Source organism: Poecilia reticulata, linkage group LG2 (genome assembly GCF_000633615.1).
Source record: "Poecilia reticulata strain Guanapo linkage group LG2, Guppy_female_1.0+MT, whole genome shotgun sequence".
Lineage (NCBI taxonomy): Eukaryota > Metazoa > Chordata > Actinopteri > Cyprinodontiformes > Poeciliidae > Poecilia > Poecilia reticulata.
This window is the reverse complement of record NC_024332.1, coordinates 31,473,685-31,500,467: the sequence shown is the minus strand read 5'-3', so window position 1 is coordinate 31,500,467 and position 26,783 is coordinate 31,473,685. Positions and strand designations below refer to the sequence as shown.

Sequence of the window (26,783 nt, the reverse complement as noted above, 5' to 3'; positions counted from 1 at the left end):
TTTGTTACAGCAATAAAAAAATATTATTTCTTTAAGGCTTGTCACACATATTTGCGAACACTAACCAGTTAAATCAAAGGGTATGAATATGCTAGATGCTTTATCAGCTGCGGCTCACGTTTCCACCCTATTGCAAAAACAAACCAGTCAGCAGTGTAAAATACAGCGTAAGGCTAACTAGGAGCAATATAACATGAAGCATTCCCACTCCCACCTGTCAGAAGAAAAAGATAAAGTATTGTGGGCTTGTGGAACAAATCTCAAAGGAATACCAAGGCACAAGAGAAAGCAAGCAGCAGCCTCATTTAAACATGACTGGTAAGATTAGAGACAAATAGTTCATGCAATTCATAAGAATGTGTAGATGCTTTACTGACAAGTCAAAGTAAAGTTGGTCAGTTTTACACATTTCATATTTTTTGTAGCTAAAGTAGATTTTTGTATCCACAGGAAAAGATGACGTCAAAAAGGAAAGCAAGGGCAGAGGAAAGGTAAAGTAGTGGTATAACTGTAGATGATGACTTTCAAACTGACTGAGCCTTTTTAGAAGTCAAGCATTAAAAATCTTAGTTGTAATGCTGGCGTTTTGATACACAGTGTATTAAAATTGCATGTGATTTTTAGATATCTTTGCCATTAGAATGACATTTTATTTTGTGGATTTAACAGATGAGAACTTTCTTTAGTGCAACTGACTTTTTGCATGATTAAAAAAATAAGAGTCAAATATTTAACCTTGTTTTATTGGCATAAAATATACTAATGCATCAATTGCAATGCAATAAAAAAAAATCACTGTACCAGTATCATTTGAATTAACAGTTTATAATTTAAGATTTAATTTTGCATTCTCTGTTCAATATATATATTTTTTGTTGACTGATCAGTTTGTATGTTCACTAAGTTTGTCTTAGCTTTGCTGAACGGATTACTCTGCATTTGTTTTGTATCTCCTGAACAGTGTAAAACAGTGTTTGGCTACCCCATCAGCATCTTTTTCATTATAGTAAATGAGTTCTGTGAGAGGTTCTCCTACTATGGAATGCGAGGTGAGTTTTCTGGGAAGCAACACACCAAACTACACAAGACTTTACAAATTACTTTACTTTTGAAAAGTAAAAAAAGACTGCCGACAGATGGGAGAGAGAAACCTTTCGATTTAAATGTTTGCCTTTTCTAAAAAAAATTAAAAAAATAATAAGTTTGACTACAGTGATACCGCACATTTAATAATTTTTTAGGCAGGTAAAAAAAAAAGAAGACATTTACGATTTTCAATTGGGGAGAAAGACTTATCATGTCACACAAGTAGTTCAGTTTGGCCATAAAGTTTGAACAATAATAGTACAACCAATTTATTCGTAACATTATCTTTCTTATTTTGCCTGTCTTTTTCACCGGACAAGGTTTATTGTTTTAAATCCTGTTACAGCTGAGCTATCCTTTAACTCAAGTTTCTGATTTGAACCTATCATTATGGAATACAATAAGTGGATATATTTACAATTGTGCTGTAGAAAAAGATATTATTGCCTCTCCACAGCTGTGCTGGTGCTGTACTTCAAGTACTTTTTGCGATGGGACGATGACTTGGCCATCTCCATCTACCACACCTTTGTTGCTTTCTGCTACCTAACCCCCATTCTTGGGGCCGTTATAGCCGACTCCTGGCTTGGGAAGTTCAAGTGAGTGTCTGGGTCCGATTTGAATTATTTCACCGCGTTATATTAATAGCTACTTCAGTGATTCAGTCTAAGAAGCACGATCTGAAAATGTTTTGTAAAACAAAGTACTTTTACATCTACAGCTTGTATTACTTCCGCTATTCTTCATCGTGTCTCTCGCAGGACGATCATCTACCTGTCGATCGTTTACGCGATCGGTCAGGTGGCGATGGCCGTCAGCGCGATCCATGACATCACTGACTCAGACAGAGACGGGTCTCCGGACAATCTCACCTTTCACGTGTAGGTTTGCATTTTTCTACATGGATGAATAAATTCTTGTTAGTGTACCAGCTGCCTCATGCGCTCGTTCTTTCCCTTCACATTCAGCGTGCTCTCCATGATGGGTCTCCTGCTCATTGCTCTTGGTACTGGTGGTATCAAGCCTTGTGTGGCTGCCTTCGGTGGAGATCAATTTGGAGATCATCAGGTTGGGGGAAAAAAAAAAAAACCTAACAAACACGTGTAAAGCTCCTATCTTAAGATTTCAAACGCTTGCTCTTTATCGTCAGCTTCCACTCTAAACGGGCAGTTCAAACATCCATAGTTCAAATGTTTTATTGCTGCTATCTGTTGTCATCCTGTAAACAAAGTTGAGCTGTTAATGATAAAGTCATAATGTGTGCTTATTTTGGCGGCTTTAATCTTTATGCATTAAGTAGAAGGAAAGCCACAGCCAATAACAGATATCAGCAGCAGCAGCAGAAACTGTCTGTAAATTAGTCTAATATGCTGTTTTATGAGCAACAATCTGCTTCACCGGATATTACTTATTGCTAATCAAGGAAACGTATCTGAGACCAGCACATGTTGCTGTGGCTGTACATGATACCACCGCCTGTCAATCAGCTACCCACAGACCTAAAAGGCTGGTCAATCAATGTCTGTGTGCTGTGGGATTAATTACAAGCCATGCATTTGGTTGTGACCTGGTTAGCAGTGGGTTGTGGTCGGGAATTTTGACATATGTCAAAGGAAAATTGTCATGTTTGAAGGGCAGCTTAGCAATTAAAACGTGACTTATGTGTCAATGTCTCCACCATCAGTTTTAAAGAGGCACAGAAGGAAAAGCAAGCCACAGCCTTCCTTTCAGCCTACTCATGCATAAATAGTTCAAATCATATTTACAGATCAAACTAAATTATTGATGAAAGAAACCTGATTTGGATAAATAGCGACCAAAGAAATGGTAGAGGTAAAAGTGAAGAGGAGGACACGGATAAGTAAAATTCAGTAAAACAGTTTTGCTTTAGAAAAAAATTTACTTTAATCTCCCAAATAATAATAATAAAATTGCAGTTCTTTATACCGGTCCTCAATAACAAACACTTACTGTGGTTTTCATGCAGGACAAGCAAAGAAGAACGTTTTTTTCAGTTTTCTATCTCTGCATCAACGGTGGAAGTCTTTTGTCAACCATCATAACTCCCATCCTCAGAGGTACATGTTGCACACATTTAATGGCCAAAAAGTGGCAATAAAAATGTATAAGGAACTTTAAATTTGATCTCAACAAATATTTTTTTGTTTCCTTTTACAGCTCAGGATTGTGGGATTCACAGTAAGAGCAAGTGCTACTCTCTTGCTTTCGGAGTGCCTGCAGCCCTGATGGCGGTTTCTCTCGGTATGACTATTGAATCTTGGGATCTATATACTTCCCACAAAATTGATTAATGCACCCTGAAAATGTGCATATTCTCCAACAGTGGTGTTTATCATGGGGAGTGGCATGTACTACAAAACTAAACCAGAGGGGAATATCATGCTCAAGGTGTCTAAATGCATAGGGGTAAGTCTGTTTGCCTGTTTTAATATTCACATAGCTTCCACTGACTTCTAAGAGCCATTTTCTCTCTCATTTCAGTTTGCAATTAAAAACCGGTTCAGACACAGAAGCAAACAATATCCAAAGAAGGAGCACTGGATGGACTGGGCAGAGGAAAAATATGACGTACGTTTCTGATTTCTTTGATTGCAACAAGGTGTTCTTCTCTAGTAATTGCTCATTTCCAATTTGCTGCAGAAACTCCTCATTGCTCAAATCAAAATAGCACTGAGGGTTCTCCTCTTGTACATCCCGCTGCCCATGTTCTGGACCCTTTTTGATCAAAAGGTATGTATTCGAATAATAACCTCTCAAGACTGCACAATGTCCTTGAAGCAGAAGTGTTGCTGAATTTTTACACCTCTGTCAAAGGGCTCCAGGTGGACACTACAAGCCACCACAATGGATGGGAATTTTGTAAGTTTGGGGAATGAAGTAGCATCCTTGTTTCATAGTTCTGAATAGCAGTGCATTTAGTTGCATCTTTTTTTCTCTCTCTCTCTCTCTCTCTCTCTGTCTGCAGGGGTCAATCGTCATACAGCCCGATCAGATGCAGGTTAGTAAAAAAAAGGGCAGAGTGAAGACCCAAACTTATTTACTGCCCTCTGCAGGACAGAATGCTCATTGTGCTATTTGTTTCTTAAAGACAATCAACCCCATCCTGATTCTGACTCTGGTTCCCATTATGGACAGCCTGGTATTCCCTCTGATTAAAAAGTGTGGTCTGAACTTTACGTAAGTGAGGTGGAATATTTTGTTTTTGCCAGTTGTCACCTTATTGTATCTTTTGACAGTTTTTTCTATCAGAAACAAAGTTCTTGGTTGCACAAAAAAATAAATAAATCTAAATCCACCTGGGATAAGTAGACTTTAGTAGCTGTAGATAATTGTTTGCATTTTCTCCTGTCACATGTGCAAATTATACAAATAAATACTAAAACTTCATTTCAATTCAACAGACCTCTGAAAAAAATGACTGTTGGGATGATTCTAGGAGCTCTTGCTTTCGTCTGTGCAGCTGTGATCCAGCTTCAAATCGACGTAAGTTGAGGACCAGTTGTCATTTTGTCTCTCCCTAGGACAAATGCAATTTGTAAAACATGCAACAAATGCTAAAAGCTGACTACTTTAACCTGACATCCAGAAAACCTTGCCTGTCTTCCCATCGGCGTCCCAGAGTCAGTTGAAGTTTCTTAACATGGGTAATACTCCGATTACTGTTGAGTTTCCAGAAAATCAGCTAAATCTTGCAGGAGCTCTGGTACGTATCTTTTAAATAAAACATTATTTTTTTCTTTAAATTAAAATTTATATTCAGTACTTTCTGCATATATCGCACATGCTACTTGTGATATTTTTTTCAGAGTGAAAAAATGTTACATCTGTTTTATTCTTTTGCAGGCCAGTGAAGAATACTTCAAATTTGAAAGTGATCAAATTACGGTTTTAATTGCCAATCCTCCAGTATCAAAAATTGTTCCCCTAACCAAAGGGCAGCGACAAACACTTCTCATTCCCTCTGCAATCAATGATGAATGGCTACTGGTGAGAGACTTACACAAAATACTTTAAATTAAAGTTACACCATCCCATGTATAATTGTTGAATTAAGAAGCATTTATTACTAATTTTCTTCAGGCTTCTGATCTGATTTACAAGCCACAAGAAGGAAACAATGAAATCAGGTAGGTTTAACAAGTCATTCTCAATATTCTTTAACAGTTTCATAGTTTGTTGAACAAAAAAAAATCATTAATCATTAATCATTAATTGTGACAGCTGGTAAATATTTGTTTAGGTCCAATAGCATCAGTCCTGTTTAAAATGTTAAAAGAGCTTTTTATAGATTTGGTAGTAGCTGTTCGATTTGTATCCCATTTTAGATTCATAAATGGAATGAGTACACCAGTGGAAGTCTCGTCAGCTGCAGACCATTATGGTCAAATTGAACCGTTGCAATATTCAAACTACTCCGAGATAAAAAGTGGAAGGTGAGAGTCGTCGATCCTTTTAAGACATTTGTTACTACAATGTTTGCCTTAGGTGCACATGTAAGAAATGGCTTGTTGAATTTTTTTCTTATGGTTTATGAAGGGCCACATTCACCTTGCAGAACGGGTCACAGTCATGTGAATACAGCAAGGATTTTGGATTTGGAGGCTCATACACTTTCTTCATCCCCAGCACATTAACATTTGGATCAAACGTGAGTCTTGAGCATAGTGATTTATGTTTTAAATGTTAATATTCTTTAGAAAGTGCCTGCTTTAAGAAAAACAACTAACAAAAAAGGAGGAGGATCAGTTAATTTTATTATTGTGTATAACTCTTGAAGACTGATTTTTTTTTATTTTTTACTCTACATGATAAAATATGTTTTTGTACCATGCCTTTCCCCTGCATATGCAGTTGCCTTTCAAAGACATTCATTCTTGTTATTAAATATTTTGTCACATTACAACCACAGTCTTCACTGTGTTTTATTAGGTTTTGGGATGTGATATACTAACATAAAGCGATGCATACTTGTGAAATAGAAACGTAATGAAACATGCAAAGAGTAGCATGCATTTGTATTCAGCCTCTTTTACTTTTATACTCTAAAAAATTGGAAAATCCACTGTAAGTGACTGTTTTTCAAAAGCCTCTTCATCCACCGGTGAACAATTTAATTTCACTGCAAACACAGCTATTCTGTGGAGGCTTCAGATGTTGAATATGACTACATGTGGTATATTTTTCTCTTAACTGTGTTTATTGATTGGTCTATTTCAGTGTCAAGAATCTATAACTGAGTCAGTGGACATTAAACCGAACTCGGTGCACATGGCCCTTCAGATCCCACAGTACTTCCTCATCACCGCTGGTGAAGTCATGTTTTCTGTTACTGGCCTGGAGTTCTCCTATTCACAGGTAATTTGTCCAGAACAAAACTAAACAATCTTTGCATAACATTGTCTATATATTCCTATCTGAGAACACAGTTTGGGGCAACATTCTGATCAGGCATTACTTTATGAAAACTGTTGCGATAGAGGCTTTCGGTAAATTTAATATAAATGATTTAAATTATTATAAATATATTAAGCTGCTGCAAGAATTTAGAGGTGAATTATGTAAGTCAATCTGATTATTATTTCAGTTTTTCTTTTCTTTTTGTTTTGTTTTCACTTTTAAATATCCCTTTCTCGTCAACAAGGCACCCAGTAACATGAAGTCAGTGCTGCAGGCGGGCTGGTTGTTGACCAATGCCGTTGGAAACTTTATCGTCCTCATTGTGGCAGAGATTGCAAAACTTCCCAAACAGGTAAAAGAAAAAGAAGAGAAAAGAAAAGAAAAATGCATACAATACCAGCAACATCTGATATCCGCAAATATTTTTCAATGTCTCCCATGACCTTTCCCTCCCTCTTTGCTACCTTGAAGTGGACAGAGTATATCCTCTTTGCCTCTCTGCTGCTGGTGGTGTCCATCATCTTCTCCATTATGGCGAGTTTTTACACTTACATCGACCCCACAGCGATCGAGGCCGAGTTCAAGAAGAAAAGTCGCGATGATGAAGATGATGAAGATGATGAAGATGATAAGAAAAAGGAGCCGCAGAAATCAAAAGAGATGGAGAAGAGAGATTCAGTTAGCAGTGACGATGAAGGCAAGAAATATGTTCAAACCAGCATGTGAACTATAGCTATGAGGAAATGAATCTATGGTGTTGACACAAAAGTAAGAATTTACAGTAGGTGTTAATTTGAGTTATGTTTATACTGTTCTTTTATACTGTAATGCACAAAGGATGCTATAAGCTAACAAAGTCAGGCATGTAAAAATGTATTGTGCAAAAAAAACAACAAATTAATTGATCTGTCAATTTGCTAAATATCTGAGGGCAACAGACTGTGTCTTTTAAGTCCAAGTTAAATCAACATGATTACAAAATATTGCTTCTTCCTTGTTTTTGTTTTTTTTCTTTTTTTGCTTCTTTTATTGAAAAGATGTACCCAAAGTGTTGGAATCATGATACCGCTTTACTTAAAAGTATCATGTTTTGCAATCTCTTAATACGAGATAATGGTTCTTCCTTTTGCTAGTATAAGAAGTTGGTTTTGAAACAAAGTCAGTCTCCTTTCTTTTATTTAAGTTCATTTGGAGTGACTGAGATTCACTTAAGGATGACAGAAAAAAGAGATTCTCCAATATCTGGGACACTTGCACAGTGAAACACAGTTCTAGAGAGTGTTTCTTTCCTCTCTTGTTTTGTATTTTATTTCATTAAAATGTGTTTACAAAATTTGTAAGAAATAAGATTATAGCTGTGGCACTCAGGATTTATTGATAATGCTGCATTTCCTGGCTTTTTTAGTTGAGTTTTTTTAAAAATGTTTTTCTTTGGTTTGTATTTTTAATGTTTGCTGTTGTGATAAAGATGTAATAAATATATTTAGAAAATATTGCGCTGATTCCACAGGGCTATGATAGGTACCAAACAAATTTTGATATTAGACAAAGATAACCTCCACAAATACAAACAATACTTTTCAAATAGTGGTTTATTTTTAAAAGGGGAAAAAACAATATCCAAGCCAACCTGGACATATGTAAAACAATAAATAAAATAAAAATAAAAAATGTAATGGCAAACAATATGAGAAAGCCCAGGTGATGATGTTGTGGCTTTATAATCTTCTGATAGATTAATTTGGCGAGTTTTTACACTTACCGTGTAAATATTCTGACCGATGACGATGACCTGTGGATTTATCAAACGATTCCTTTGTTCACATCAAAAGAAACCAGTCAAAATGTCAGGAAGGAAACTGGGGTCCTTCACAATCTAACTTGGATACAATTTCCAGATCCCTTAATGTGCCACATTCATCTGCACATTCATTGAATATGCAAAATATGCAAATAACATATTAACAAAGTCTGCAATAAATTTCCCAACTTTTTTGCAAAGAATTTTTTTTTAAATTAGGCTATTTTCTACATCCATGCCAAATCCTGTACCAATGCATAACATATACATGAAAAATGACTCAGTTTCCACCAGTCAACTGTAAATCTTAAAAGAAATTGTAAATTCATCCCCAAAATGAAGACTGAAGACCTTGTGAAAATACTTTCTGAAGCTGCTGTGTGAAAGAGTTCGGCATTGATATGGGTGGCCACTCAGTGAGAGAGAAGCATACACCCCAAAAGCAACATACAAAGCCAGATTACAGTTTGCTCATGCACCTGAGGCCTGAGTATCTCATATTCATTCTGGGAACAAATAATGTGACTTTAGTGTGCCTGTAGGGACTCCTTTTGATAACAAGCCACATGTAATTTTAATCAAAATATGTATGAAGGCTCGTGTCTCTAAACATGAAAAATAAAAATAGTTATTTAGCACCCTGTTTCTCTAATAACTGTCTGAAAAGTAATAAACCCACAGCTTCAAGGTGCAATGTTCCTCTCTGACCTGTACTGGCGGATTTATTTGACAGCTTTGAGTTAGTGTTGTAAAAGAAGTAGGTGCTAAACGTCATGAGTTATGACAACATTTCATATCCCTCCGAGATAAGAAAAAAAAAAACAGTATTTGAATTGATTTTTTTTTTTTTTTTACTTTAGTTTATAATAAAAAATGAGTAATGATTAAGAAGCAGTTTTGGATTGCGGTCTGTTAGGCAGAGTTAGTTCCTGTTAAAGCTGATGTTGTGCAACACTTTCTGTTAGTTATTTTCCTTTAAAGTAAATTAGTTAACTGACAACCGAGCGCCTTTATTGTCTAACTACACAATGATAAATGGACTTGCCAAAACCTATTTGTACGTGAACTCCCTTCCTTTAGTGACGTTTCCTTTAAAGAATGACGACGTGTTCTCCGTCTCCTTTTTGCTACTCTGATTGGTTCACACTTAGAAATGACATTAACCAAGATGGCGCCGGGAGACAGAGGAAAGTGATGCCAGAGAGGAACAACAAGCGTCGCAGCTGGCACAACAGTGTGCACATATTCTTTCTTTACAGCTGATTGTAACCAGACTTGTGTGGCGTCTCCGAGCAGCTGACGTCCCGAGGAGCCGATGAGATCAAGCTACTCTGTCAACTGTTTGCTAACAAGCGGCTAACAGTGGCTATCGTTTAGCGCTCTGTAACTGCGGAAGGCGAGTAAGAGCGAAGGCAACAGCCTCAAGTAGAAGTTCGCTTCTTTGAAAAGTAACGTCTCCATATCATACATTAAACCAGCTTTTTGGGGCTCCGGTGGAGTCAAAGCGGTTGTCAGGGAAGTTACGTCGTTGATCTGATAAGGTGAGACGAGGAGAGGAGAGGCGTCATCTTTGCTTCTTTGACGCCATGGCTCACTCCCCTCTTCAGAGTGGACTGCCGGGGGTTCAGGTAAATAGAACATAATGCTGTCAATATAAGAGTTAAATTATTTTTCTTTGAATCTGGCATCTTATGCCTCTGAAGTCTACTATCTACGTGTAGGCAAAGTCACCTTTTCCACCTCTTGTCACATTTTGGTTTCACTGATAAAAAGTTATCAAAGTCCATTTAGGTTCCTGGTAAAAATTGCCTATCTTATTACTTAGTTAAATGCAGATTATTCTTGTCAAGATTTAGCCAAAAAGTATTTAATGCAAAGGTAACCCTCCTTATCTGTTTATTATAATTTTTTCTTTTAATTTTTAATATTAAACTAAAGCAGTCTGTGTCCCATTTTGAGTTTTTCTTTAAATAATTTTTTTTTTTTTTGCAATTTCATGAATACACTAGTGTTGTAATTTAATTACACTTAATATAGATTTTTTTTTCTGTTTAGTCCCGTTCTCTAAAATTGAACCTTCAAAAGTGTCTTCCATTTCATACTATATGTGAAAATATTTATATGTTCTCTAAATCTATCACTTTGCATATATGGGATAGAGAAAAAAATACGTTTTTTAACAACTTAGCACAATAATTTAAATGGATTAGAATCATCCTTGATACCAATGTGAGAAACTCCCTCCACAAAAATAAAATCTAAGTTACATATATGGGGTCAAAAGAAAGTCAGCTTTGTAGGTTTTTATAAAAAAAAAAGACTTCCATTACTTCAATTAGGGTTGCACAATATGAGGAAAATATTCCGATGACAATATAGATTGCGATTAATCCACGATTTCCTGACTCTTTTTTTTTCGTCTTCTAGAATGCCCCAACGTGGTTCAAGAATTTTTGCATCTCGGCCTCTAAAAATACAAATCAGGTGTGGGCAGTGAAGGAATTAAAATCCATTCAATCCATCCATTGGTTACAAATATTGTTAGCATGCAGAATTTGTATGTATGGCACGTAAGATGTAATATCCTAATAAATATTGTATCCACTCAGTTACTTGCACTACAGTGCTATTGCGATATCGAGCAGAATTTGATATATTGTGCATCTCTACTTTTGAGCCTTTGAGCACTATAAGCATTGCTGCCTATTTCAAGTGTCTTTAATAAAGGCATATTAAAAAATAAAATAAAAATACGACTAAATAGTTTTGCCACTTTCTGCTTTGCTGTATGCATTACAGATTCAGATTTATTTGTGTCCCAAATGGGCAACTGATGTTACAGCAAGTATGAAATCTAAAAGACAAAGTATCAAAGCTAGGAAAAAAAACTAAAAACAGTAAAACTTACCAAAAAGGACATCAAATACAAATCAATGCACAATGGGAAGAGTACTGCAGTGTATATCATTGTCGACCGACACTTGCTACGAAGACCAACAATCAGGTGCGAGCCCTCCTACCCTGTCCTGCATTAAAAAGAGAAATTGCTGTAGGAACAAAAGAGTGATGGTACCTGTTACTTTTTACACAAAGAAGTCTGAGCTGGGGGACAGAAACTGGAACTCAAAATGTAAAGGATGAGAGCAAGAATGGCTTTAGTTTCCTTATGATGTGCTTATTGAACAGTTCTGTAAGTGAGTATTGTTCAACTTCTAAGATCTCATTACTACTATGTATTACTCTGCTGAGTAGTACATACTCAGCAGAGTAATGCATTGACCTGATACTAAGTCTTCCAAACCAACAGAGGAGAGAAACTGTCAACACAGATTCAGTATATGATCTATAAAATAGAATCATAATTTACTTATCAACCTGAAACTTTGCAAGCTTTCTTAGACAAAATAATATTTGCTGGCCCATTGTTTTTTGCATGTACTCTGAATGGCAGGTAAATTTGAACTTATTATCCAAAATAGTCCCAAGATATTTGTAGTTTTCTACTGTCTCCACCTTTAATTACTTTGATTTGTGTTGTGGGGCTTCTGTCTAAAATCATTGCACATGTCCTTTGTTTTCTGTACATTTAATAAAAGAAAGTCATTATCACACCAGTCAACAAATTCATCGAGCTCAGAGCCATGGGCATGTTGTAGAAGGCTAACTTATCACCGAATCGTCCGCAAATTGTAATATTATGATATTACACTTACACTTTGTGTTAAATAAGAAAATTAGCATAGAGTCAAAAAAAATCTTTTTTTTTTCTTTCATAGCTGAGCAGCTCTAAGCCACAACGTTGATACGAACAGCAACCTGTTAAAATGCAATCTCCAAGTTTGCATAATTCACAACCACAACATCACTCTTCTTTAAAACATCCCTTAATTTGTATTTATCTGCACACATGTTATAGCTGCTCTTGTAGTTTCTTTCAAAGCGTTGCTTTGTTGAAGTTAAGGTTTATTCAGCATCTGTTGCACTTTGGTTTTCTGACAGCAAACCACAAAGTTGCTTGGTGCACATAGAGAATCAAAAACATGCTTTTAAAGCGACCTTCGAGCAGCAGCAGTAGTTGTCCCAGCAAACCTGCTGACTATGGAAGTGCCAATTGCATTCCAGTGATATGCGAGCTTTGATCACACTGTTATTTTTCCTGTTGTTTATACAGAAATCATGCTCAACGTTATAAATTTCATCTGGATGACTGATCACACAAGTGTTGTGATAGCTTTGTGAGTTTGTTGTCTTTTGCGCTGCTGAGTTCTGCACCGCGCTGCATTTTCGTGTTGTGAAGTCCTTTCAGTTCAGCATTTCCCTCTGCCAGCTGTTCAAAGGGCCGTTTCTCATCCCGCCTTCCTTGTTGATTTGACCATCATGCATTAGCAGTTTTTACAGGAAACTATTCTCACAGGGCGCAGGCAGTAAAGCGATTTACTCTGAGCTCTGGCAGATCATCGTTTTACAGCTAGGTTACCTAGAGCTAGGGTTTTGGAGTTTTCATTTAGAAAACTAATGCTACTTTACACTTTAATTCAAATTGTGCTCTGTAGTGCCATGCACAATGTTATTCATGTTTTGCAACTATTTTTTATTTTTTTTTTACAAATTAACAGGTCTGTTTTGAAGGCAGTTATTCCCACTTTGGAGCTCCATAGAGAAATGAGCCATTTAGCTCTGTCAATAATTCAGAATGCAGTTCCTCTGTTTTTGTTTAGCCTTTGCTTTGGAGGCCATTAAGCCACAATGATGTATGCGTGTTATGTGGTTTTATGATGCAAATATTACTCATAGCAGCAGCTCGGAAGTGGGGAGAATGTCACTGCATGCAGACGTCAAGGTCGTACATGGTTATATTAACCTTGATTACAACTAGTAGGTAATAATCATATCAATTTAAAGTTGTTGAGCTTTGCTTAGCTGATGCAGTTATTAATTTTTTATTACCTTGTATGTATAAAGTTTCTCGGAAAATGAATTTCCAGTGCAAGAATCGAGTCATTGACGTCTATTAGCTCCGCTATAAAACATTTAATCACAATTGACTGCACTGATGTTGCAAATACATTCTTTGTGTAATCCATCACGTATACAAGCGTGTTGTGAGAGCTGTCATCCAGATGGCACGCGCTTGACTGAAGTGGTACAGAGTGTTGAACATGTACCACCAAGGTGTGAGAGAGTGAAACTTGAACTGACTCCTGCAATCATACAGTAGTAGTATAAAACCACATCGTTACGCAACGCGTTACATTTACATTCTGTCCCGCATCTCGCTGCTTCCAGAACGGCATGATGTTGTTTTTATTTTCATTTTTTGCATGGAGTATAAACAGGTTATTAATGATTATCAAAATCTTTTGTTGCTGATTAAATTAAAGACTTGGTGAAATTGAACATTTTAAGTTGGAGAATCATTTTTAAATTGTTTATCTGGAAACCAAAAGTTAAGACTTTGCTTTTCGATCTTCTTAGTTGTTGCCATGTATTTAAAATGAATGTTACCGGATTGTCCAGGTTACCTGCAGTAGTGCTTCCTAAAGAATGAAGCTTTATTTGTTGTACTTGCATAACAGGTGTATTTAAATTGCTTTATGATAGGATTATAAATATTTACAAGCTAATTAACATTTATTAGCTAATTTTATTGCCGACTTCTCCACGCTTTATGTAGGAGATGTTGTCCAAAAATGGAACTAGGTTTAAGTGGAGCAGCTCTGTTACGTTGGTTCTGATTTGTTGTTTTTGTGGACTTACGATGCTCGTTTTGAAAATAATTTCCTCTGCCCACAGCATCACTGTCCTCCCACAGTGACTCTTTTAAGATATTTGCATGACATGAGTTACAACAACATTTCATTTCTCTTTGGGGACAAATAAAATAGTTTTTACTTTAATCAATCTTCCACTCAGATGTCAGATTTTATTAGTGAAAACAATTATCTGAAGCAGTTATTTCTGGTATTTTGCAGCTTTTTCCCCCCTTAGTTATATGACAGTTTTTGCTGTATAAACGATTAAAGTCAACTGCAGCAACAAATGATGTTCTAACTAATTTTGATGATTTTTTTACACAATTTACTAAATATAGGTGGAGCTTACCCTGTTTTAGATAAACAAGAATGACTAGGCGCAAATATGCACTTCCACACACACCTGGTACAGACACACAAATATGCATTTAAACTTAGGTTTCCTGTTTCCTGTTGTTTGACTAAAATTTAAGTGTTTTCTTTCTGTGTGTGTGTGTGTGTTTTTTTTGTTTGTTTTTTTTTTTCCCCCTAAGAATTTCAACGCCGACCCAGAGGAACTTTTTACCAAGCAGGAGCGGATAGGAAAAGGCTCTTTTGGAGAAGTCTTTAAAGGCATCGACAGAAGGACTCAGAAAGTTGTAGCCATTAAAATTATCGACCTCGAGGAGGCCGAGGATGAAATAGAAGATATCCAACAAGAAATTACAGTGCTGAGCCAATGTGACAGCCCCTTTATCACCAAATACCACGGATCTTATCTCAAGGTAAGCGTTTAGGTTTGAGAAAGCACTTGTAATAGTCTGTGTTCAGCAAGACTGACATGGTAATGGTGAGTTTCTGCACGCCAGAATAAGCAATGTGGCTCAATAAATAATTGAGAAGGATAATGGAGTAATTGCCTTTGAAATATGGCACAGATACTCTGAGAGAACAAGTCATAAAGTCGTCTGACTTTTTGGCTTGTTAACGCTGCGTTTTAGAAGTGCTTAAACATCTGAAAGTTGTGGTTCAGACTGTTGCAGTTCAGGCAGCATTCAGACTCTCTAAAATTAGCAGCAGGGCGGTTGCAGAAGCAGAAACTGTCGTGTTCAAGCTTCCCTAAAACCGAAAGATTATTAAAGCTTCATGGTTTCATTTTGGAACTGGTGGATTTAGATATAATCTGAACAGCAACAAGAGACAAACAAACACGTAATTGCAGTTGCTGTATTGGCTCCAAACTATTTTCTAAATATAATATAATTTTATGCCACACTTAATGGAGCTTGGAGAGCCTCTCAAAGCTTTTACGGTGCTGCATAAACACCAAAACTGGAGAAAAGTGCTCCATTAGCTAAACTGCAGTGCGCTGCTGAGTATACAGGAGAATTAAGGCTTTTTGTGGTATTTGTGCATTTATTTATGCTTGTGCCTCGCAAATCTTGGTACATCTCTGTTATTTCATTATATCTACAAAGAGAACTTTTTTTTATGCATGGTTATGTGGTGTTATATATTCTGCAGTGATATACCATTCCACCTTTACTATTCCTATTTTGTGTGTTTTGGGATATAAATTGTTGGTTAAGAGTGATTAGACTCAGATGTGAAGCCTTTTTATAGTTTCTCATGTTAAAAATCACAAAACACAAAGAGTTTTATGAGGAGCTTTTGAGATGGACCAATATATATTTGGGCATAATCGTGGAGTAAAGATAATGTGTAAAAATCTGAATGATGTGGTATGGGACCATTCAGAATTACCTTGAGATGCAATTTCATCTTGAACACATCAATGAAGAATAACAATTTTCACATATGAAGATTTGGAAGGTTCTGGGATAAACCATGAACTTATTTTTATTTTTTAGCTTTATAAAAATTAAAATAAGCAGATGATTTGAAAAAAAAAAAAAAGTGATACATATTTTGAAAATGTATCACTTTTTTTTTTTTTCAAATCATCTGCTTATTTTAATTTTTATAGAGCTAATTTGATGATGATAATGAGCCCTAACTTTTCTTGCTTATATAAATAAATCTAATTTTAATTAAGTTTGAAAATTAAAAAGACATCACTGCAAAAGATGAATTACACTGGACCTGCACAGTCGTACTCTGTAGGTTTTACACCCTTCATCCCAGTAAACACACCAAAAATGTAGCATGATAGTTTAGACACAAACTTCATAAATGGGATTTGATGTTTCACAGATCTGCTTTATCTTTTAAAAAATGGTTTTAGAAGTGCAAACATGTATATATGGGAAGATTGCAGAGTATGATGACTTTAAATTAGGATATTTTTGTAGCTTCCTAATGAAAAAAATCTGTTTTCTAAATCTGTTTTGCTTATTATCAAACATGTTTTCTAGCATCTTGTTTTAGCTCTTACTCATGTGGTTGCAGTTTGTTCATTAGTTACTGCTAAAATTAGCAGGGTTTTTTTTTATTAGCCTTGTGCTTATGTCTCACACAGACTTTGTCTTGTATCTATTTAATGACGTGTATATTAAAAAGGAAACTTGGTAAACTTAAGCTAATTATGCAGCAGTACAACATGCAACACTAATGCAACTTTGGAATACGAGTGCAGCTACTAAACGTTGTTTTTAGCATCCGAAATAAAGTATAAATGTTTGGAAAATCATATTACCTGAAAGAACATCACACTGCCCATTTATGCATTAAGATTAAAGACATTTTTTAGCTCAAAACATAACATCAAAAGATGCTTTGACCAAGAAGATCTGGTGACAAGATTTGACTCCATTTTCACAGAGTAAAAGAGAGGACTAGTTATTAAAAGCTAACAAACAAACAAAGAGAGCACCTTGTCTGTTTCTGGTTAGATGAGACTCACAGTTTTATTTATTATCTTATTGCAGAGTTAAAAGTGCTGCAAGGCATTTAGCAGAAAATTTGTCACTTTACCAGCTAACTGATGAATTGTTACCAAAAAAAAAAGCATTCCTTTTGTGTTGTGTACAAAAAATTAGCCTCCTCATTTTCACAAATAGTTGAAGTTGAATTGAAGTTGAAATGTTAAAGAAGTTGATAGCTAAAGAAGTCATTTTCCTCTCCGATAATTTCAAGCCTGGAAAACGAAACATGATTAAATACGTTTTTTTTATTATAAAGGACATAAGAATGAAGTAAAATGACTTGTTTTGCAGTATTTGCAACAAAGTATTTCGGGTTGGTTTCAAAGTTTGGTCACTAACTTAACCATAAAACAGAAGTTTGAGAGTCTAAAGATCTGCAGTAATGGGTACATTAAGAAAATGCTGCTCTGTCTGAAATGACAAAAATATTCGGTGCATCAAACTGCACTGAATCGCTGCATTAGTCTCACCTATAAGCTCGATTAAACAGCTGGAATTATCAAACGGGGTGCCAAATATTAAGAGATATCAGAATAAAAGGGACTGAATGCATAGCACACTTTTCAATTTTGTGATTTTAACCCCTTATTGCTTTCATAAAATATCAATAAAACGTATTGCATTTTCTGGTTGTACTATGACAAAATGTTGAAAATTCTTTTGCCAGAAACTGTGCCTGCCTTTTTAAATGAGAGGTTTTTCTGTGATTTGGGTTTCTTCTAAGTTGATCATTAATCAATTTAAGAGAAAACTGTAACCAGTAATTGTCATTCTTACCTTTTTCTAGCTGTTTATCATGCATCATTAACACCTATGATATGGTGAAAATTTAAAAGTTTTAATTCAAATTTTTCTGTTGCATTTGATATGTACACATGTTAAAACAAATATCCTGTTTATTCCTCAGGGTACAAAATTATGGATTATTATGGAATATTTGGGAGGAGGATCTGCTCTGGATTTGGTAAGATACTAATTGCAAATTGATTACCAACTTAAAAAAAAACAACAACTTGGAGAAAAATTCCTAGAGAACAGTTCGTACTCCTACAGCACGGAGTCACAAACTTGCCTCTCTGTCCCAGTTGGAGCCGGGTGCTCTGGATGAAACGCAGATAGCCACAATCCTGAGGGAAATTCTGAGAGGGCTCGAGTATCTGCACTCTGAGAAGAAAATCCACCGAGATATCAAAGGTAAATCTAATAAATGCTTTGCTCTTTGTTTGACCAGTAATTAGTGTCATCTGGTCAGCAGGGTGCCTATAATCCAGTTTTATCGCTTTAGTGAGTTCAGAATGGCGGCGGCAGTAATTTTTCACTTTGTGTCCGTGTCTAATTCTTCTTGCCGACGGTACAATCAGATAAAAAAAATAAAAAATGCTGCTTCAGACGCATTATGTTTGCTTTGTCAATATTATTTGCAACATATTTTCTAGTAAGAAGTTGGTTGATTGGATGTTTTATAATCATCCATGCCACTAAGGTTATGAAGACACAACCTGGCTTTATTTTTTTTCCTTTTTAATTCTATGTGACAACTGCACTGTTTTGCTTCCCGAAGGAGTAAACTATGTGTTTTGTCTAATTGACTGCTATTTTTAGCTGCCAACGTGTTGCTGTCAGAGCAAGGCGAGGTAAAGCTGGCGGACTTTGGTGTGGCGGGTCAGTTGACGGACACGCAAATAAAGAGGAACACTTTCGTTGGAACGCCTTTCTGGATGGCACCTGAAGTCATAAAGCAATCTGCCTACGATTCAAAGGTCAGTTAACGTGATTACGGTGTTGAAACGCAGACTGGATTTCAGTAAAAGACAAAGTGCAAATGAGTCTAAAAGCATTCAGCTATCAGCATTAAGGGAGCATGCTGCTTAATTCTCTCTTGGATAGGAAAAGACTTAAGCATTTTCATTACCCCTAATGAAAATTTATCTGACACGTTAATACATTTAAAACCTTATCTTTGCATAATCTGCGTATTGTGTATGTTTCTGATATTAAATCAGATGAAGGTTTTTTTCTTTCAGGTCAGTAAGGGTTACTAGAATTTGTTTTATTTGCTAACTACCAGAATAATGAGATGTATTTTATTATTATTTGCTTTAGAGAATTTCTATTTACTTTCTTCGATGTCAGACACTATGCTTACTGTACAGTTTGACTCCGGTCCCTATTCGTCGTCATCATTGCTGTAGAAAAAAAAATAAGCGTCAGTTATAGCGATGAGTGAGCTGCGTTCAGCTTTTCATGAGCCTAAAAGGTTTAAAGTTTAAAATAATGTTTCGTTACGCAGTAGATGAGCACAAACATGATGTCTCAGCATCCAAAGAGACCAACTCAGGAGCCACTTAGCTGTTCATCCAGACAAAACCTGCTGAATGCAGGATATGAAGTTAGATTTTTTTTTTCTTCTGTTAAACATTTTTGGGCCTTTTGAGTTAATCTACGACTCAAATCATTTTACTTTCAGACAGACGGTTTAGCCACCATAATTATGTAGAACCCGTGGCCTTTATATTATATTACATTTCTTGTGTTAAACCACAGTGAAGTGTTGTTCTTCTGTTTTTTACCTTCAGCATTTCACTGACCCCTGTCAGCCTGTGTTGATGCTGAGCGTTTAAGCTCAGTTATAGACGTGTTTTCTGGTCTAGAAAGGCCCCAGTGGATATTTTCGAAACAACCACAACATGAGTCAGTGTGGCTCCTCTGCAGCTGCTGCATCACTGCCTCCTTCTTAGCAGAAGTTTTATGTCCACCAAGTCATTGAGTTTAAATGTCATTTCCCAGTGTGTTGACAGACCGATGGCAAGAAAGGCAAGAGGCTTTTCCCTCCTTGTGAAATTCTCTTATTTTCCTTGTTTCACAGGCAGATATCTGGTCGTTAGGCATAACGGCTATAGAGCTGGCTAAAGGAGAGCCGCCCCACTCCGAACTTCATCCTATGAAGGTCTTATTCCTGATCCCAAAGAACAATCCGCCGACGCTGGAAGGAAACTACAGTAAACTTCTGAAAGAGTTTGTTGAAGCCTGTTTAAATAAGGAGCCTAGCTTTGTAAGTTTCAACAGCCTTGCTCATAGTTTAGAGACCGAAAACCTACGAAATGGATCCTTTGAAAATTCACTGCTGTTTGTGGTTGTTTTTTGTTGGGGTTTTTTCCCCCACAGAGGCCAACAGCCAAAGAGTTGCTGAGACACAAGTTTATTGCGAGGCACGCCAAAAAGACGACGTATCTGACCGAGCTGATCGACAGATACAAGAGGTGGAAGTCGGAGCAGTCGCGGGAAGACTCGAGCTCCGATGACTCGGACGAGTAGGTTCATCGCGCGACCTTCCAGACGAGCGCGGTCGTACCAGGTGCCCTGATGTGTCTGAACCTTGCCTCACTGCAGGGAGCTGGAGGAGGGCGGCAAATCTAAATCGAACGACAATTGGATCTTCGGCACCATCAAGGACCACAGTCCGGTTGAGGAGTCGCCACCCGAGCCCGTTCAGCTGGCTGAGCCTGTAGAGCTGCAGGTGCAGGTGGAGGAGGCACAGGAGGAGACTTCAGAGAGCCTGTCGTCACAGAGCTTAACATCGATATTCTCTCCATTGTTCTCCGAGGTATTATGTAATCAATAACTTCTAATGAAAATAATTCTGTCGAACATTTGGAGTGATTCAAACTTCAGGATTCAGACTCAAACTGGATTTGTGTTTTTGATCTGTTTCCTGTTATCAGGTTTGGATAGGGATGCAAAACATAACATAGCTCCTCCAGCTCCATTTTCTGCAAAATATAAATCTAAATTATTAAAAACTTCTAATTCCTTATGTAGGCTGCTCTGCTAATTACTTCTGGAACACTTTCACAAAATCAAAAAACAGTTCACGACATTTCTAGGATGTTTGGGTTTACACCTGCTCAAGTTTATTTGTATAGCAAATGCAATCCAGCAACAAGTCGGTTCAGAGCAACCGTTTGTTCAAAAATGTGGAAAAAATGTCTTCAGAAATAGACTAGACAAAAAACCAGTCTGCACTTGTAAAGTAGAAATTGCTTTGTGATCCTGAAACTTTAATTAAATCCGCCTCCACATACATATGCATGAAATTCAACAAAAAAAAAATGATTGGACATCTGTTATTGCAGTTAAGAGCAACGGGTGAGACGAGTAATGGAAAGCCAGAAGCTGCAGAGGAGCTGAGGAAGGCCGTTTTCCTGGCAGAGGACATCCACCCTGGGATCTGTGACTCTCTGGTGGCCGAACTGCTGCAGAGACTTCAGAGGTAAGTTAAGCTCATGCAAAACCATGTGAACTTTTTTTCAGATTTTCTGCCTTTAGAACTACAAGAAGTGCAAGTGGAAGGGAAACGGTGCATGGTTTTCAAAGGTTTTTTTTCCAAGTGAAAATTCAAAAGACATTTATATTCAGACCCCTGTATTCTGATACCAGCTAAACAAAATCCATTGCATCAAACTGTCTGCAGAAGTGTAGCATTTTGAAAATATTTGCAGGCACTAAGGAATTAATTTTTTCTAACACTTTTTAAAAATATAAATCAACTGGCCTTAGTTTGATCATGTTTGGTTTTACTTCAATCTGCTTTTTATTTGTAAATAGTTATGTTAAAAAGAGAAAAGAAAACTTTCCAAATGACACTTATTTTGTTTTTGATTTTCTACAATTTTGAGGTTTTTCTTTGCCATCAGATTTTAACAAAAAGTAAAAAATTGGCCAAAATATGTATGTCCCTTGCACTGAGACACACATCCTCATTTCTCAGTTGTTTTTTTAGACGTTTGTAGGAAGGATTCACAAGTAGAAATACTTTTTCCCCAAATTTGTGCCTAATTACGTTTCTCCATGTTAAACTCTTGCCCCAGTTTTGCTGACTTTGCAGCCTTTTGCCACCTTATGAAGAGTTTTGTGTGTAAAATCATATATACACTATCCTTTAAAACCTTAAAACATTTGAAGTCTCTTCTGATTAGGATTACCTCTCTACAGTTCTCTCCTCTAAACTTGTTAAAAACTGAACATTTGAGTGCTTCCGTTGTTTGTGTAGTTAAAAACAGCAGTTCTCTTGCCATGTCTCGACTTGTCTTGAGTTGAAACCTTTGAAATCTGAACGCTTTGCTCTGACGTCTCCCAGGTTTTCTGTGCCGCAGGCGGCAACCGCCCAGTGACGGCCGCCGTCGCTTCCCGCCTCTGTCCTGCTCTCCCGCCCCGACAGCAGCAGTCACATCTCCTCCGGCCTGCTCGACTGAGACGCATTTTCTCCCAGGAAGGCCTGCGTCACTCGTTTGGCTGAAGCAAATTCTCCTGGCCTCCTTACCATCTGTTTATCTGCTCGCAGAGCACCAGAGGGTCGAATGCAGGCTGGTCGGCGGCTGCTTACCCAGCTGCCAGCTGCTCTCCGATGTCCCCTCTTTGTTCCTCTTTCTCAACTGTTTTATTTTTAGATTGGAGTTGGTGATCTTTCTTTCTAGCAGGCGTGTGGAGTTTTTTGGTTAATTAGTTTTTTTTTTTTATTATTTGCAAAAGTTTACACTCTGTTCCCTTTTCGGAAGAAAACCCCCTTGCTTAGTTTGTTGCGTGCGTGTGGTTGCGAGAGATAACGAGTGGCGGCGTTTTGTTGAAAACTCAGGTATCCTGCTTTAAGTAGATTGGGTCGTCTGGGAGACGGAAGGAGTTCTTATGGGTGGTTGTACAGACTTGTAAATAAGCTCATTTCTATAAATTGTTGAAAGCGTAACAGGGCAGTTGAAACAAAACGGCCAAATGCAAAGTACAGGCTGTTTGGTAAAGATTGCCTTGCTTCTTCTTTTGTACATCAGTATTTTTTTTTTGTTCTCGTCTCCAGTTAAAATTTTCATCCCTCCACCGTTGTTTTGCCGCTGAATTTCTTTACTTTTTTTTTTTTTATATCCTCACTTTTTGCTGTGGCTGTAATGTTGTGGTAGAATATAAAAGCTGGCTGGGTTTTTTAAAGCCTCCCCAGTTGAAACACTGGATGCTGTTCCCAGCCTTCGCTCCAGGAGGGTGGGCTTTGTCGGCCTCATCCTCTCCTGTTTGCTGTGCGTGATTGCTCAGAGGAACTGAGGTTTCGTCCATTCATTCCATTAAAATGGCAGTGCCATCGTCTTGTTCATAAATCAGCAGACTCTTAGTCTTCCTAGGAGCTGCACCGGTACTTCCTCTGGGTACCTTTTTAATTGCACTTCAAGTATAAATGCCTTTACTAATAGCAAAGTAGCCATAAAGCAGTAGCATGACAATTGCAGTATTTTTGCAGGAATGCGCCGTATTACAGAGTGAGGACAGTCGACTGGTCAGGCAGTGAGGCGTTTGCCTGGTTGTCTATTTCCATTTGGACTTGATGGGAGGTTTTCATACAGGCACATCTCAATTGTATTAGAATAAAATAATTGAAAAGTTCATTTATTTCACCAATTTGAAACTGAGTGATTTATTTTTTTCCAAACTTCTGCTCATTTTATTAGTTGTGGCCTTTAGTGAATGGAAACCCAGACAGAAAACTGAAACATTAAACTTTTTTTTTTTTTGAAGCAGAAAAACATTTGACTTTTACACGTCACAACCTTCTCGAGACTAGTTAGCCCTTTTGCTTGTGCACCACACTTTTTCCTTCCACTAAACCTTCCATTAGTATGCTTGTTTACATCCACATGTGAAGGACCAGCTTCTTCACCCTTCATGTGGAGAGGCTCACTAACTGGATAAATATGTAGGACCAAAGCATGACGGAAGCTTTATTCTTTGTTGGCCGTATTCCATAACCACCAAAATTTAAAGAAGTAAACCATCTCACTCTCTGTGATTTGATAATTCCTTACAGTTTTGATTTTGTGTCTAAACAAACTTTTCGATTCTAATTTACTGAGAGGGGGTGCCTGTCGATGCTCAGAGAAATCCCACATAAGATAAAACTGCTATCGGATGTAAATATTGGGTGGCCAGAGACCAGCTGCACTGTCACGACAGTTCAAAAAGATTGTGCGTGATGGTGTTAACGGCACGGCGCCCACAGACTGACCTGGGTGGTATGCGTTGTAGCATACTATTACAGGACGGAAAGATTGTCCAGTCCTAAACGGTGATGAAGCAGCCTTATAATGTTTGTGATGAATGGGATCAATATCATCAGCTTTAAAAAGGTTGGATCAGATTTCTTCTTTTTGTTTCCTGTTTTTGTTTTTTCGTTTGTTTTTTTTTTTGTTTGTTTTTTTTTGCATTAAAATGCATATGCGGCGACTCTTGGTGAGAAATAATAAAAGATCAAAAGTATTGCTTTCGTTTCTTTCCAGGAAACACTTTAAAGTCATTTACAAACCATCGTTATCGACGTTGGCCAGAAAAGATTTCTGATAAATCGACTGCTGTTATGCTCTCCTTGCCATGAGGCGGTGTGTGTGTGTGCGCGTGTGTGTGTGTGCGTGTGTGTGGGCATGCACAGCTTACGCTAAAGGAATAGTTCCTAAAGTTTAGGATTATTCATACTTCTAACAGTTTTAAAGTATTTTTTTTTATTTAACCTTCTTTTGACTAGTGGGCAGACTCCAAACATAAATGTTAGAGATTTATTTATTTATTTAATTTTTTTACATGTTAAATCTAAATCTGCCAGGAGTATGAATAATTTCAAGGTAAACTATAATTAAAACTCCTAATTGGGATTTTAACATTTTCAAAGGAAGAACTCTGTCCCACCTTTATTAAATAGTCATGATACAATTAAATGCGATCCAAAGTAAGTTCTGGTTTGTTTAATAAAATCCGGTAATATAAACTTTTTAGTCATGCATGAAATTTTGAAGCGGTGTCAGGATTTGGCATTTAGCCATGGATTTATTAACTTTTTGACTGAAAAAATGACTTCCAGAAATTTCATGCATTTCAGAGTGAGTCAATATTACCGTGTTAAGTTCAGTCAGTGCTGGTATTCAGTGTCTCGGTGGGCCTGGTGTGTGTGTTGTGAGCTTCTCAGCAGATCATAACTAACCTTAAGTGACGAAATATACCCACATATTTACTGTAAAAACAGGCATCATAGCTTCCTAAACTCTAGTTTTTAAATGGCATTGCTCTAAAAGAGCCCAATTGGGGGCGCTCTTTTATTTTCCACATGACTTTCAAAGCAGCTGACTTTCTCTGTGAGGGAAAAGAGCAGCAGCAGGTGTGGGAGGGGGAACAAACCCCGGTCACCATGGCGCAAAGTTAACTCTTTATAACCTTGAGGTACCTTAGTTACCATTAGCCTACCCATCATGCCTTGTTCTGTTGTCAGCCAGTTTTACCAGTGGGACCATTTGACCAAAAGCTCCTGGGTTTCTTAGACTGAGCAGATGTTCCTTTAACTTTCAAATTGTGCCTTTGAAAAAAAAAAATCGTCCTTTTTATTTCAGGTTCCATAACTGCGGCGCTCAGATGGTTAAGAAAAATGCGCAGTAATGATGGAATGTTAGAAATCAGCAAACCAGATCAAAAGCCACAAGTATAGTTTAGCTTTGTCTGTCTCTGATGTTCTGCAAAATTGACTTGACTCCTTTTTTCTTTTTGTGAAATGTGCCATTTTACCAATCTGCCTGTCTCTGATAAAAAATGCAACATCATTTGCACCTTTTGCATGCATCAATTTTTTATTTGTTGCACTTTCTGGGGTTTCTTTAAGTTTTGTTAGAAGTGGTACTTGCGACTCAATATCTTTCATTCAAACCAGTTTTTCCGTTTTTTCCTGAGTTGTTTGTGGGAGCATCACTTCTTTATTTAAAAAAAATCCTATCTATTTTATTTTTTTGTAGCTTGGGTCGGTGATTGTGTTTGTTTCTTTTAACACTGGAAATCAATCATTTAATGTGTACATTTCATGCGGTGTGACTTTGCTGGCAGTTTGCTTATTCATGGCAGTGCTGTTGGGTTTATCAAATGCTGTCAAACGATTAAGAACAAAAATAATTAAAAGATCGTTTGAACGTCGACATTTCTTTTTGCTTGTCTGCAGCTTTTTATTTTCTTCAGTGCCTTTTTGAAAATTCACGCTGTTGATTGTACTGCTTTAATCCTGGGGGGGAGGGGGTTGAGGAAAGTTCTTCAAAATATTAGTTTGAAATTGGTACTAAATTACTACAGCAAAGAGATGAAATGTATCAGCCGTGTCTGAAGTGTTAAACCTATTTTCCACTGGTTTCACTTTCAACAATCATATTTTAACCATGGAACTGTAGGGATGTCAAGAACCTCTTATACTGCTGAATAAAACTCTCCTAGAAGCTAAAGTTATGAATTTACCTAAAAATGTGTTCTGTATTTATTGGTGATTCAAACTGAAATAAATATTTGTAGACTTCTACTCTTGAAATGTCATTTCTATCCAATCACTCTCTCTCCAAAGCAGGATTTTGAGAAAGACGCAGAACTTGCACCGTCAGGATCCTGTGACACATCACTACCGTACGTGTCGATAAAAGACAGCCGCCGAAGACTCTGCACAGGTTGTCAGGGCAACAGAACAATTAAGTGTGGTAAATTAACCTAAGGTGCCTATTTGGTGATGGTGGGAAGAAGCAGAGTCCCCGGAAGTCTAGATAGTTGTAGTTGAAGTCTAGATAGTCACACAGGTCACATTTGAAAAATGCATTGTGCATTTTTTTTTAGTTTCTTTGAATTAAAGCGTGACAAAGCATCAAAAAACATAAATCTGTAAGGGAACCAATTAAATTTTTTTTTCACAGCAGCGTGACCTTTGGATAAAATCCTCACTTCGTTTTACTTCCAGCTGTTTAAGAACCACACAGAGACATTTTGTTTTTTCAGCAAATACCTCACAGCAAGTTTTATTTATACATCCAAAAACAA

At 37.0% G+C, this 26,783-nt stretch overlaps 2 protein-coding genes across 2 annotated transcripts; both read left to right on the top strand.

Annotated features, from left to right (window-relative positions):
* Nucleotides 1-238: 238 nt before the first annotated feature.
* On the top strand, nt 239-7,952 carry slc15a1a (solute carrier family 15 member 1a). Its single transcript, XM_008398602.2, has 23 exons — nt 239-318; nt 451-491; nt 962-1,049; nt 1,544-1,685; nt 1,848-1,967; nt 2,055-2,154; nt 3,074-3,164; nt 3,265-3,348; nt 3,431-3,513; nt 3,589-3,675; nt 3,748-3,837; nt 3,922-3,966; nt 4,073-4,105; nt 4,196-4,284; nt 4,509-4,590; nt 4,694-4,810; nt 4,951-5,094; nt 5,188-5,234; nt 5,433-5,540; nt 5,644-5,755; nt 6,325-6,462; nt 6,749-6,856; nt 6,976-7,952. Exons 1-23 carry the CDS (start codon nt 312-314, stop codon nt 7,228-7,230), a joined length of 2,211 nt encoding a protein of 736 aa, XP_008396824.1. The 5' UTR covers nt 239-311; the 3' UTR covers nt 7,231-7,952.
* A 1,458-nt stretch (nt 7,953-9,410) lies between these two features.
* On the top strand, nt 9,411-26,277 carry stk24a (serine/threonine kinase 24a (STE20 homolog, yeast)). Its single transcript, XM_008398612.2, has 10 exons — nt 9,411-9,933; nt 14,592-14,822; nt 17,830-17,886; nt 18,008-18,116; nt 18,525-18,682; nt 19,789-19,974; nt 20,088-20,233; nt 20,313-20,526; nt 21,056-21,192; nt 22,060-26,277. Exons 1-10 carry the CDS (start codon nt 9,892-9,894, stop codon nt 22,091-22,093), a joined length of 1,314 nt encoding a protein of 437 aa, XP_008396834.1. The 5' UTR covers nt 9,411-9,891; the 3' UTR covers nt 22,094-26,277.
* Nucleotides 26,278-26,783: the final 506 nt, after the last annotated feature.